Consider the following 11,791-nt stretch of genomic DNA (forward strand, 5'->3'; position numbering starts at 1 on the left):
CAACAGCCACTCGGTCTTCTCCGGGTTGAGTACAAGCTTGGCAGGTCAAGGTGTGAAGACATCTTCACACCTTGGCAGAATTTAATTGCATTGCTGTTTTTTCAAATAAAGATTAAAAAAATGCTCATTGTTCAAACTAAGATTTATTTACTCACCTTCAAAGTTAGAGCTCAGAGGTCTCTGGGTCACTTGTTACCCTCTGAGTCAAGGCCAGGGATGGACCCTCACTGCCGACCGGTTTGATTTCTCCTTAATGGACTGGTCCTTTGGGCAGGAAGCTGTTTCTCCAACCAGGGCACGATTTCCAAATTCTCCAGAGGGGAATCCCGGCCAAAGACTCAAGGGGAGAGTCAACCTAGAAATAAGGAGAAATGTTTTGACGGTGAGAACAGTCAGCCAATGGAACAATTTTTCCCTCAGAGGTTGTGGGAGCTTCATCACTGGAAGCTTTCAAGAAGAGATCGGACTGCCATCTCTCAGAAATCGTGTGGTAGGGTCTCCTGCTTTGGCAGGGGAGGGGGTTGGACTAGATGATCTACCAGGTCCCTTCCAACTCTGTTAGCCATAGCACTCAGACTTATATACCACTTCACAGCAGTTTACATCCCTCTCTAAGCAGTTTGCAGTGTCAGCCTATTGCCCCCAAACAATCTGAGTCCTCATTTTACTGACCTCGGGAAGGATGGAAGGCTGAGTCAACCTGGAGCCTGATGAGATTCAAACTGCTGATTTGCAGGCAACTGGCAGGCAGCAGACGTAGCTGACTATACTCCACTCTAACCACTGTGCCACCACAACTCTTAATGTGTTAAATGTAAATCTGTTTTGGGGTATCAGTCCAAGAACGCCCCCTTCTCCTCTGTGGGGTTTACGGCCACATCCTCACTGGCCTCCTGCAAAGAGAAATGAAAGGTGATACTGAAGATAAACCTCTAAATGACCTGGAAGAGGGAGGAGAAGATGGAATCCCTTGTTGGGGGTTCAAAATAATGGAGAGGGGAAATCTTGATGGGCCAACATGGGGAGGAACCATCAAGGAAAAGTCCAAGAGGGACCAATGCAGAGCTGTGAGTGGGGAAAACTCCAGGGAAGATGAGAGAGATCAGGTGGGGAAGAGCAGCTGGGAAAAGGGCTGGCTTTGGGGGGTTTGCAAGGCCATGAAGAGCCCAGGCAGGCCTTTCAAAGCCTATTGACAGCTATGGAAGGCGGCCTTGTGGGCACCAGCTTCTCCCAGCCAGTAGCTGCTTTCCAAGACCAGCCTCGAAACTCCCTTTGGGAAACCCACACCAAGAAGCGGCTGCACCACCACGCCCCCTCCTGGCCAAATGGGGGAAATACTGAATTTAAACCAATTCTGCCAGGCTTTTAAAAACAGAAGCAAACATTAGCAGAAAAACAAAGGATTTCGTTGTTCGCCTTTTAAGCGGGTCCCGAAGAAAAAGGATCTTTCTTTGCAAGCAAGCCGAAGAGCGGGATCCGCAGCTCTCTTCCTCCTGGCTGGAGGCCGGAGGGAGAGAAGCCTCACCTGCCCCCAGCGGGTCCCAGGAGCCTCTCCCGAGGGATCCCGGCGCCGATCCTCCAAGGAAGAAGCGGGACACGCGGAGGGAAGCGGAGATCCAGCAAAGGAGTGGATGGGAAGGGGGAGTAGCTTCTCCTCTCCTGTCGGGCTCCGCCCCGCCCTGAAGCCCCGCCTCTTAGCCGCCTCCTCTCCTTGGCCCCTCCGCCTTTCACCCCCAAACTCTCCTCCCAGCCAGGACCACGTGCTCCGAAGCTTCTTCTGATCCTCCGGTGGGTGTCCGTGTCCAGCGTTCCTCTGCCCACGGCAAGAGTGTCCCGTTCTGCACGCTGGAAGCGGGGCTGCCTCGCCTCCTTCGGTGTGTTTGTATGTTGTTTTAATGAGCCCAAACATTCCCCCCCCGCCCATTTTTTCCTCTTCGGGAACTCCGCTCAAAGTTCCAGTAACTTCTAGCAGCAACACAGAGTTCCCTTTTCCTGCCTGCCGAAAGACTTTATGGCTGTTTCCTCCTAAGTGGATAAGAAATCTTTCATTTTCCTCCCAGGAGCTTTTCATTCAGTGACGGTCACATCTTACAGTCATCTGTAACAGCCGCTGGGACAGAGGTTACGGGATGACCCTCCCTCCTGAGAACTTAAATGGGGGAGGGGTCTTTGAGTGAGGGGAGGGTTCTTCAGAGACTCACATTCTTGGGTGGGTCAGCTGCCAATCACCAGAGCCCTGGGGGGGGGGCAGGAAAGAGGGGAGTTTGTGGGAGCAGCCAAGGTCTCAAGCTTCTTCCGAAGGAGGCAACAGAACGGAAAGAAGCCTGAAAATACTGCTCAGCCCCTGCAAAATGGGAATGGTTTTATTTTTATATTTTTTTTTATTTATATCCACCTTTTATTACTTTTACAAATAACTTGCTCAACTTTTGCAAGAAGCCGCTGAAGAAAGGGAGACAAACCACTATAAAAGTTATAATTAACCCAGATTGTGATGGTTACAATCTGCCAGGAAGTGGGACCCCAGAAGTGGGACTTTTCTGGAGCAGCCTTGCCTTGCTGCCTTGCCCTGGGAAGACCCTTTCCTGGGGGATCCTGCATGCCCCCCGCCCTTCTGGCCTTCCGGGAAAGCTGTAGGGGCTGTTTCTCCCCCAGTTTCTGGGACAGGGTAAGGCTGGGACTGCAGGATTAGAGACTGCGGCGTCTGTGATTCAGGTTTTTTGGTTGGTTTTTCTCTTGGTTTTATTTCTGTTGTGTTTCACAAGAGAGGCGGCCATAGAATGAAATGATTGTCTTCCCAGGAAGGCAAATCATTCCCTCTGCTGGGTGATATTGGTGGTTTCCAAATTAGGTAATAAATAAAAATCAATATGTTACAGGTTATCCTCAACGTATGGTCATCTGCCCATTATGGGCCTCCGTCATAAAGGACCTTTTGTGTGTGGGGGGGGCTCTCTTGTACTTTCAAATGGTCATAAGGTGATGGCTGCCTGTGGTGAACCCCCATGGCTGCCTCTGCCCTCCAGCTGTTCCTGATGAGCTCTGGGCTGAAAGGGGGGACCGACCCAAACTCAGCCTCTCCCACTTGAGCTCAGAAGGGAAGGAAGGACAGAGAATCCCACACAGGAGGGGCCACGAATAATAAAACTCTGGCTTATTTCCCCAAAGGTGCATTTCCTCCCCTGCCCCCCAAAAGGCAAACTGGACTTTCTTGGGTATTTTTTTTCCCTTGAAAACCTTTCCCTTCTCATCTAAGAAGCTTCTTCAGTTCTGACTGACTGGGAGGGGGAGAAAGGAAGGATTTGTATTGTGTCTCAAAGGAGAAACCCATCAGGAGGAGAGGTCCATCTGCTCTTGAAAAGACACAGCCTGGATTGAAGAGGGCCTTAAAAGATTTTAAGGAGGCATTTAGTCCACACACACACCAGACACAAAGGGAGATTCGGGTTGAGACACACGGTGTGTTTGTGTGTGTGTGTGTTAGGCAGACTGCTGGACCAGTTGAGCGTCTACCTGCCTTTTTCCATCCTGGGAAGGTGGAGGAGGTCCATCAGGAAGCGCCTCCCCCTCATTTTCCTCCCCCCTCCAAGGGTAGATCTCGCAGGGACCTGCAGTTCACCATCTCTCCTTTAGGGGGCGTTTTCCGGTGGCCTCTTGCGTCAGGTTTTCCCACCCTTCCTTTGAGAAGTATGGCTCCACCATAGCCACTGGGAACCATGGGCCCTGGACTTCCTCCTCCTCCTCCTTCCCACAGCCCATTTCCTGATCCATTGGAGGTCCGAGAGCCACTTCCTCAGCCCACTTTGGCTGCACAAATATGGCACAATCTGACTGCCATCTTGTCCGCTGTGATGCCTCCCAGTGCATCTCCTGAAAAAGGCCCTCTGGGTTATTTTGAACAGGGGTCCTCAAACTTTTTAAACAGGGGGCCAATTCACTGTCCCTCAGACTGTTGGGGGGGGGGACTGGCTGGGCCTGGCCAGATGGTCATGTGACTGGGTGTCCAATTTTAACAGTCCACTGAACAATGCACAAACTTTAATTTGTTTTGCTCCTGGGGGTGTTTTTGTTTGCATGTTGCTCTTTTGGTTGACTAGATTGTTTTTTCAGTTGCTTAGGACAGTGTTTCTCAACCTTGGCGACTTTAAGTCCTGTGGACTTCAACTCCCAGAATCCCCCAGCCAGCATAGCTGGGGGATTCTGGGAGTTGAAGTCCACAGGACTTAAAGTCGCCAAGGTTGAGAAACACTGGCTTAGGAGTCTAGTGGCCCACTTCAGGGAACTCAAGTTTTGCAGCAATTCTTCTCAGTACCAAGGAACTTGAGAAATCTCCCCTCCTCTCTTTCTCTATCTCTCCCTTGCTCCCTCTCTCCCCCCTTCTCTTTCTTTTACTCTCTGCTTTCTCGCTTTTTTTCTTGCTTTCTGTCTCTCTTTCTTCTTCAGGCAGAGGTGGTGAAAAACGAGCCATTTTTGCCTGGGATTTTCTTGCCTACTGGAACGTTCATGTCCACTGTTTTTCACATACACCCCACCTCCAGAAGCATTCTGCAGACCAAAATTGTTGGCCTTACCTTTCAGTTCTACCCCATGGGGGTCCCGAAGTTAAGTTCTGCGATTGGGGGAAGGGTGTGTGTGTGATGTAGGTGGGGCCACCTTGTGGTCCAGTGCGGGCCAGATTAATGACTTCAGCGGCCACATGTGGCCCGTAGTTTGAGGAGCCATGATTTTCAGCAATACTTTTATTAAGGATTATATGCACAGAAAGAAAGTTAATACAAATATTTGTCTGTGAATATATGAAAAAGGGGAAAAAAAACCTTCCGAAAAATATAATAGGAAAAAGAAAACTTTCCCTCTTCATCCTCAGCCAGCAGATTCAACATCAACACTTTTATCACTAAATAAACCACCAGATTCATTCCGCTCTTCACCCCATTTTCCCCTCTCTAAATCTTCAGTTCTCCCCATTGATCAACAAAGCCTAGTAAAAATTAACAGAAAACCTGGTTCCTTGACATACAACTGTAGCAACTTATGACCAGAAATCCATTCCAACTTGTGGTCATACGTCAAGGATGTCCTGTACTCTGCAAAACATTAAATCTACTCCCCACATACTTGTAACTCTTTTGTGTAATCACTCTGGTAAGTTACTAATTCTGCTTTGCGGGCAAAATATTCTCACACTCCCAACATTTACACCCTTTTGCCTCATTGTGAATTCTCTGAGGTTCCTTTGCTTCTGTAGGAAAAACATTTACTCACACCAAATAATTGTAGGATTTTCCTTCTGTCACTGTGAGAAGTCCCTGGTAAACATTAAGATGTATTGGAAAAAAGTGTTTCCAACATTGTTCACAACTGAAAAGATTTATCTTTGCTATGGACTTTTTGATGCTTTTTCAGCTTTGATTTACTGTGAAAAGGTTTCTCACACTCTGCACACTTGTGAGGCTACTTTCCTGTGTGACTTCGGGTGTGCGTGCGAAGTGTTGAAGGATAGACAAAACATTTCCCACACTCCAGACATTTATATGGTTTCTCTCCAGTGTGGATTCGCTGATGCGTCACAAGAGAATCTTTCCGTGGAAAACATTTATCACATTCTGAGCATTTATGGGGCTTTTCTCCTGTATGGATTCGGCTGTGACTTATTAAGTTACATGAATGAGCAAACGCTCTCCCACAGTCTAAACATTTGTAGTTTTTTTCCCCCGTGTGAGTTTTCTCATGACTTTTAAGGGCTGATGAGGTACTGTAAAATCTTCCACAGTCGTTGCATTGATGTGGCTTCTCCCCTGTGTGGGTTTTGTGATGACCCAAAAGGCCTCGCTTGTCTACAAAGCATTTTCCACATTCTTCGCATCTGTATGGCTTCTCTCCTCTGTGGAACTGCTGATGGCGTCCAAGGTGTTGTTTTTGAGAAAAGCATTTCCCACACTCCCCACATTTGAAGGGCTTCTCCCCTGTGTGGATTCTCTGATGAATCTGAACTTGGGTTGGTGAAATAAAACTTTTCCCACACTCCCCACATCTATGGGGAAGGTCCCCTTGATGCATCTTCTGGTGTGTCTGAAGTTCATAAGAAGACACAAATCGTTTCTCACATTCTGAGCATTCATAGGGTCTCTCTCCAGTGTGACGTCTCTGATGTTGCACCAGGTTTGATTTCGAGGTAAAACTTTTCCCACATTCAAGGCACTTTTCGTTTTTCTCCCCTGTGTGTGTTTTCTTATGACTCCGAAGAGCTGACCTCTGCGTAAAACATTTCCCACATTCAAGACACTTTTCATTTTTTTCCCCTGTGTGTGTTTTCACATGACTCTGAAGAGTTGAACTGCTGGTGAAACAATTTCCACACTCAAAGCATTTGTAAGATTTTATTCCTGCATGAATCTTCTCATGGAGCCAAAGACCTGAGTTCTGAGAAAAGCTCTTCCCACACTCCCAACACTTGTAAGGTTTCTCCCCTGTGTGGATTCTCTCGTGGTTTCTGAGAGTGACTTTTTCACGGAAAAATTTCCCACATTCCAGACACTGATAAGGTTTCTCTCCAGTGTGGATTTTCTGATGTGTAAGAAGGTTTGACTTTCGTCCAAAGCATAAGTCACATTCCACACATTTGTAAGGTTTTAGTGTTGGGGGGCTCCTGAGATTTTTGGAGTTTTTTGTCCTTGAAGTGCTTCTCGTGTTTGATGGGGGATCCAAGAGATTCCCACCCTCCATGCTTGCCTTTTGGCTGCTGCCTTGGGCTGAATTTCTGCTACCTGTTGATAGCTGCCTTTCAGGTAAATCTTTGACCAGAGCTGTTTTCCTGCTGGTGGAACAAAAAAGATGAGAGCATTATTTCCTTTCGAGAAACAAGGAAAATCACAAAATTGTTGAGGACCAGATGCTGACATTTGTAAAGTGTGCTGTAAAGCACTATGCATCTAACTTGAAATGCTATTTCTAATAACAACTGCAACAGTGAAGGAGGAATTGCAGTTCTTGAGCAAAGCGGTTATGTGATGTCTCAAGTAATGACCACTTTGCTCAAGAAATGAGTTTGCAGCCCAGCTGCAGTCGTAACTCGAGGACTGGCTATAGGAAATGCAAAAGTCAAGGCAAAAACTTTCACTCAATTGCCGTTTTGTGAAATAAAGATAAAAAACAAATAAAGGCGAATATATGTGTCCCAGGATGAAGTTGCAGGATCCAATCTGGATCATCAGAGGTTTTGTCTTTTGAGTTTTCGGAGAGCCAATCCTCGAGGAACTTCCCTCCAGCGGAGTCTGTGATGTTCTCTGTGTGTGGACCAGTGGTGGTATTCAAAAATATTTACTACCAGTTCTGTGGGCATGGCTTATTTTGTGGCGGTGGCTTGGTGGTCATGTGACTGGGTGGGCGTGGCTTGGTGGTCATGCTCCCTAAAGGGCAGAAATGAGTGAATGAGTTAACTTTTGACTTTGACAGCTGATGAGCATCCCTTAACTCAGCCTGCATGATCTCTATCGGTCAATTTAAAGCTCAGCCTCACATATTTAATATTTAAGAATTGAACAAAGGTAGCATTTTGCAGTTTGTTTAGAATTAGGCAGGATAAAGTTACCCCCCCCCAAAAAAACAATGGAGCTTTCTAAAATAGCAGTAGCAATAGCAGTTAGACTTATATACCGCTTCATAGGGCTTTCAGCCCTCTCTAAGCGGTTTACAGAGTCAGCATATCGCCCCCACAGTCTGGGTCCTCATTTTACCCACCTCAGAAGGATGGAAGGCTGAGTCAACCTTGAGCCGGTGAGATTTGAACCGCTGAACTGCAGCTAACAGTCAGCTGAAGTGGCTGCAGTACTGCAGTCTAACCACTGCGCCACCTCGGCATACTAACTGCCAAAAACAAATATTAATGTTTGCATCGGTGTCCATGTAGAAACATGCGTGTTTGAGGAGTGTGTCTATGAAAATCTTTTCCCTGTTCAATGAGACATGTAAGAATTCAAATCCAGGATCAAAACCAGAAGTTGTTTGAGGTGAGTGTGGCTGGCAGGGCCCTTGCTCACTTTTAACAAGCAGCTGCAGAAGGGGAGACAAACTATTATGAAATGGAGAATCAACCCAGATCTTCACCTTTATGATTTGCCATCCAGCAGGACTCAGGAAGTGTGATTTTTCTATAGCAGTCTCTGTCCTGGGGGGGATGCTGCAGCCCCCCCCCAACCTTCTGGAAAGCTTTAGGGGGCTGTTTCCCTCCCCAATATCTGGGACAGAGGAAGGCTGGGACTGGAGAATTTGGTTGTGTTTGTGGGTGTGTCTCAGGTACCTTATTGTTTTGGTTTTCTTGATTTTGGCTTTAGAGTTGCGAGTCCCTTTTCAGAGTTGTGTTTTATAAGACAACTCTGGACACAGAGTCCAATTTCTTGCCTTTATACAATGACCCCCTTTTGCAAGTGCCCCAAGTTTTATCAGCGCTTTATGACATTCAGTCCACAATTTACAGCATAGACGTTTCCTAACGGGGCAAAGAAGCTAACTTGTGAGGTGGGTGGTTTCCATATTTGATACTAAATAAATATAAATAAATAACTGCAGGCGATTCCTCAACTTTCAACCTTAAGTGGGTCTCTGTACATTATGGATCCAAGTCATGAATAGCTTTGGCAGGTGGGGTCCATTGAAACGTGTGAAAGGTGAACCCCCATGGCTGCCTCTGCCCTCCAGCTGTGCCTGATGAGCTCTGGGCTGAAAGGGGGGAACCGACCCAAACTCAGCCTCTCCCAATTGAGCTCAGAAGGGAAGGAAGGACATAGAATCCCACACAGGAGGGGCCACAAATAATGAAACCCCCTTTGTTGGCAGGAGGAGCTGAAGGCTGGCAGGTGGAGATGCTGTGTGTGTGTGTGTGTGTGTGTATGTGTGTGTGTGTGTGTGTGTGAAGGAATTAGCAGTGTGAAAGTGGCACACTGGGCTCTTTTCCCTACTTCCAGTTGACCTTCCGTGTCTCCCAGGACTGGACCTTCTTCCCAGAGAGCCTGAAATCCATAAGGAGAAAGAGCCTCCATCAGACCTGAGGAGCATCCGGGTACCAGGCGCCTCGGGGGAACCAGGTGTCCGGATCAAGGGGCTCACAGGGGGCGGGAAGATGCCAGACACAGGGGGCGGGAAGATGCCAGAAGCCCCACTGAAGTAGCCAATAGGAATGGCAAATCCCAGATTCTGAGCACATCAACAACTATGTCATAAAGGAACATTTCAAACCACTTCCAAAGCAAAACAGCCAGGAAAACATTGTGCTGGGGAGGGTTGGGGAGGAGATGCCGTTTCATAGAGGATGGAGGAGAAGGCGAGAATTAACCATGGTTAGAGTAAAGTGACGAATTTAAGTGAGTCTCCTTTACTGAAGCTACAAAAACATCACAATAAATTTAGACTATTTGAAGTGATATCTCTATGGAATATAAGGTAATTGCTTCCAGATCGATAGAAATAGGCAAGAAAAATATTTAATGTCACAAGGTATATGGATAATAATGAAATATCGTAGGAAGAGACTTAACAAGAATATCCTTAAAGGGATTTAAGTGTACTCTAAATTTAAAAAATGAGAAGCTTTATTTAATAATAACCCAGGCCAGGGAGCATTTTTCTTTATCACGATTTTGACCCGCTTGTGTGTTTTTTGAAAAGATTTCAGGATAAAACCTTTTCGATGCTAAAAAGATTTCTAAGGGCCCCCTCTGAGGGGACTCACAAATGCAGGACAACCATTGTCTCATTTCAAACAACGGATTTTCCACACACCAAGCTCTGATGTGGTTTGTCACCCGGAAAGAGGGTCCGACCATCCGAGCACTTGGAAGTTTTCTGGAGGGAATTTTTACCTCCAGACCCAGATAGACAGTACAGAAAAATATTTCCCACATAATAATTGCCTTAAAAGGGGGGATGGGGCCTTCAGCAGTTTCAGGCAGCTGCCATTGTCCCCAGACCTGGACTTCTCCCCAGGGTCACCACTGTCACTGAGAGATGCGCCCTTAATCCCCAGACTGGAGGCCTTTGCAACCTAGCTCCATTTTCTAAGCTGCATGTCCCGGACTGTTTCCAAGCAATGTGTCCCAAAGCATCTCTTAGGTTCTCCAGGAGCCCTGAAGTCGAATGCGGCCTGTGCCTGGGAGGCCTCTCCTGCTCACTTCAGACAACCCCACATTCTTTACCTGGGACTTTGTTTAGCGACACGTGAAATTGCTTCACAACCACAATCAGGAGTACAGCGTTGCAGTCATTGAGCCAAGCTCTCCTGTGACATCTTACTTAATGACCACTTTGCTCAACGACCAAGACTCCAATTGTGGTGGTAAGTCCAGGACAAACTACGGAAATTACCAAAAACTAAGTGACCTTCTACTGCTGCACCACAAAGAGTATTTTAACTTACTGCACCTCTGAATGGTTTGCCAATTGCACGGAGGCAGATAGGACAGCTCTCCAGAGGGTTAACATCATTGCCCAGAGGATCATTGCTTGCCCTCTCCCTTCCTTGGGAGAGTTTTTATAGCTCCCTCTGCCTTAAGAAAGTTCAAAACCTCCTTAAAGATCCATATCTCATCCTGGGCACTCTTTTTTTTTTTTGAACTATTGCCATCTGGCAGACGGTACAGGATAATAAAAACAAGACAAATAAGCTGAAAAACAGCTTCTATTCCAGGGCAGTAACTAGATTGAATTCTACTGTATAGTGGGGTGCCGCAGGGTTCGGTCCTGTCCCCCCTCCTATTTAACATCTACATGAAGCCACTGGGTGAAATCATACGCCGGCACGGGATTAAATACCACCAATATGCGGACGATACCCAGCTGTATCTGTCCACCCTGTGCCAACTCAGTGAAGCGGTAGAAGTGATGTGCCATTGCTTGGAGGCTGTCAGGGTCTGGATGGGAACGAACAAGCTTGCACTCAATCCCGACAAGACTGAGTGGCTATTGATGCTCCCTCCCAAGGATGGTCCAACTCTCAACCTGGGAGGTGAAATTATACGCCCCTCAGAGAGGGTTCGCAATTTGGGGGTCTTCCTGGATCCACAGCTGATGCTAGAACATCACTTGTCGGCTGTGACCAGGGGGTCCTTTGCCCAGGTTCTCCTGGTGCACCAATTGCGACCCTATCTGGACTGGGAGGCCCTTCGGATAGTCACCCACGCCCTCGTCACCTCAAGACTGGATTACTGTAACGCGCTTTACATGGGGCTGCCCCTGAAGAGTGTTCGAAGACTTCAGTTAGTCCAGAATGCAGCCGCACAAGCAATTGTGGGTGTACCTAGGTACACCCACGTTACACCTATTCTCCGCGAGCTGCACTGGCTTCCCATTGGTCTCCAGACACGCTTCAAGGTGCTAGTCGTTACTTTTAAAGCCCTACATGGTATCGGACCTGGCTACCTGAGAGACTGCCTCCTGCCAATTACCTCCCAGAGACCTATTAGATCCCACAGATTAGGCCTCCTCCGGATTCCATCTGCTGGTCAATGTCGGCTGGCGACTCCCCGGGGGAGGGCCTTCTCAGTAGCTCCTCCGGCCCTATGTAACGATCTCCCCGTTGAGATCCGGACCCTTACTACCCTTCTGGCCTTCTGCAAAGCGACTAAGACCTGGCTGTTCCGGCAGGCCTGGGGCTGTTGATTTATCCAGCCCCATCTTAAGTTATGAATGTTGTCGAATTTTTAATGTTGTTTGTATCCTGTGTATCCCCCCCTTCCCTTTTTTTACCTGTAAGCCTCCCTGAGTCTTCCGAGATTGGGCGGCATACATACCAAATAAA

General features: G+C 47.5%; 2 protein-coding genes across 2 annotated transcripts in view; both read right to left on the bottom strand.

Annotated features, from left to right (window-relative positions):
* The window catches only part of LOC116502493 (zinc finger protein 850-like), a 39,327-nt gene that overhangs the window by 25,542 nt on the left and 1,994 nt on the right, over positions 1 to 11,791 (bottom strand). Inside the window, exons 2-3 of the mRNA XM_032208374.1 lie at positions 673 to 893; positions 156 to 355 (exon numbers count right to left, since the gene is read on the bottom strand). The gene's annotated coding sequence lies outside the window, so the exon portion shown is untranslated. The remainder of the gene's footprint in view (positions 1 to 155; positions 356 to 672; positions 894 to 11,791) is intronic.
* Positions 5,455 to 6,726, bottom strand: LOC116502495 (gastrula zinc finger protein XlCGF17.1-like). The gene is made up of 2 exons (XM_032208375.1): positions 6,505 to 6,726; positions 5,455 to 6,255 (listed from the first exon to the last, which is right to left on the bottom strand). Exons 1-2 carry the CDS (start codon positions 6,724 to 6,726, stop codon positions 5,455 to 5,457), a joined length of 1,023 nt encoding a protein of 340 aa, XP_032064266.1.

This window comes from Thamnophis elegans, chromosome 2 (assembly GCF_009769535.1).
Source record: "Thamnophis elegans isolate rThaEle1 chromosome 2, rThaEle1.pri, whole genome shotgun sequence".
Taxonomy (NCBI): Eukaryota; Metazoa; Chordata; class Lepidosauria; order Squamata; family Colubridae; genus Thamnophis; species Thamnophis elegans.

Coding starts and splice junctions, on each gene's coding strand:
- LOC116502495 (XM_032208375.1), bottom strand. CDS start 6,726: ATGGAGGGTGGGAATCTCTTGGATCCCCCATCAAACACGAGAAGCACT. Junction 6,256..6,504: donor GGAAATTTTTCCGTGAAAAA/GTCACTCTCAGA, acceptor TGTTTTACGCAG/AGGTCAGCTCTTCGGAGTCA.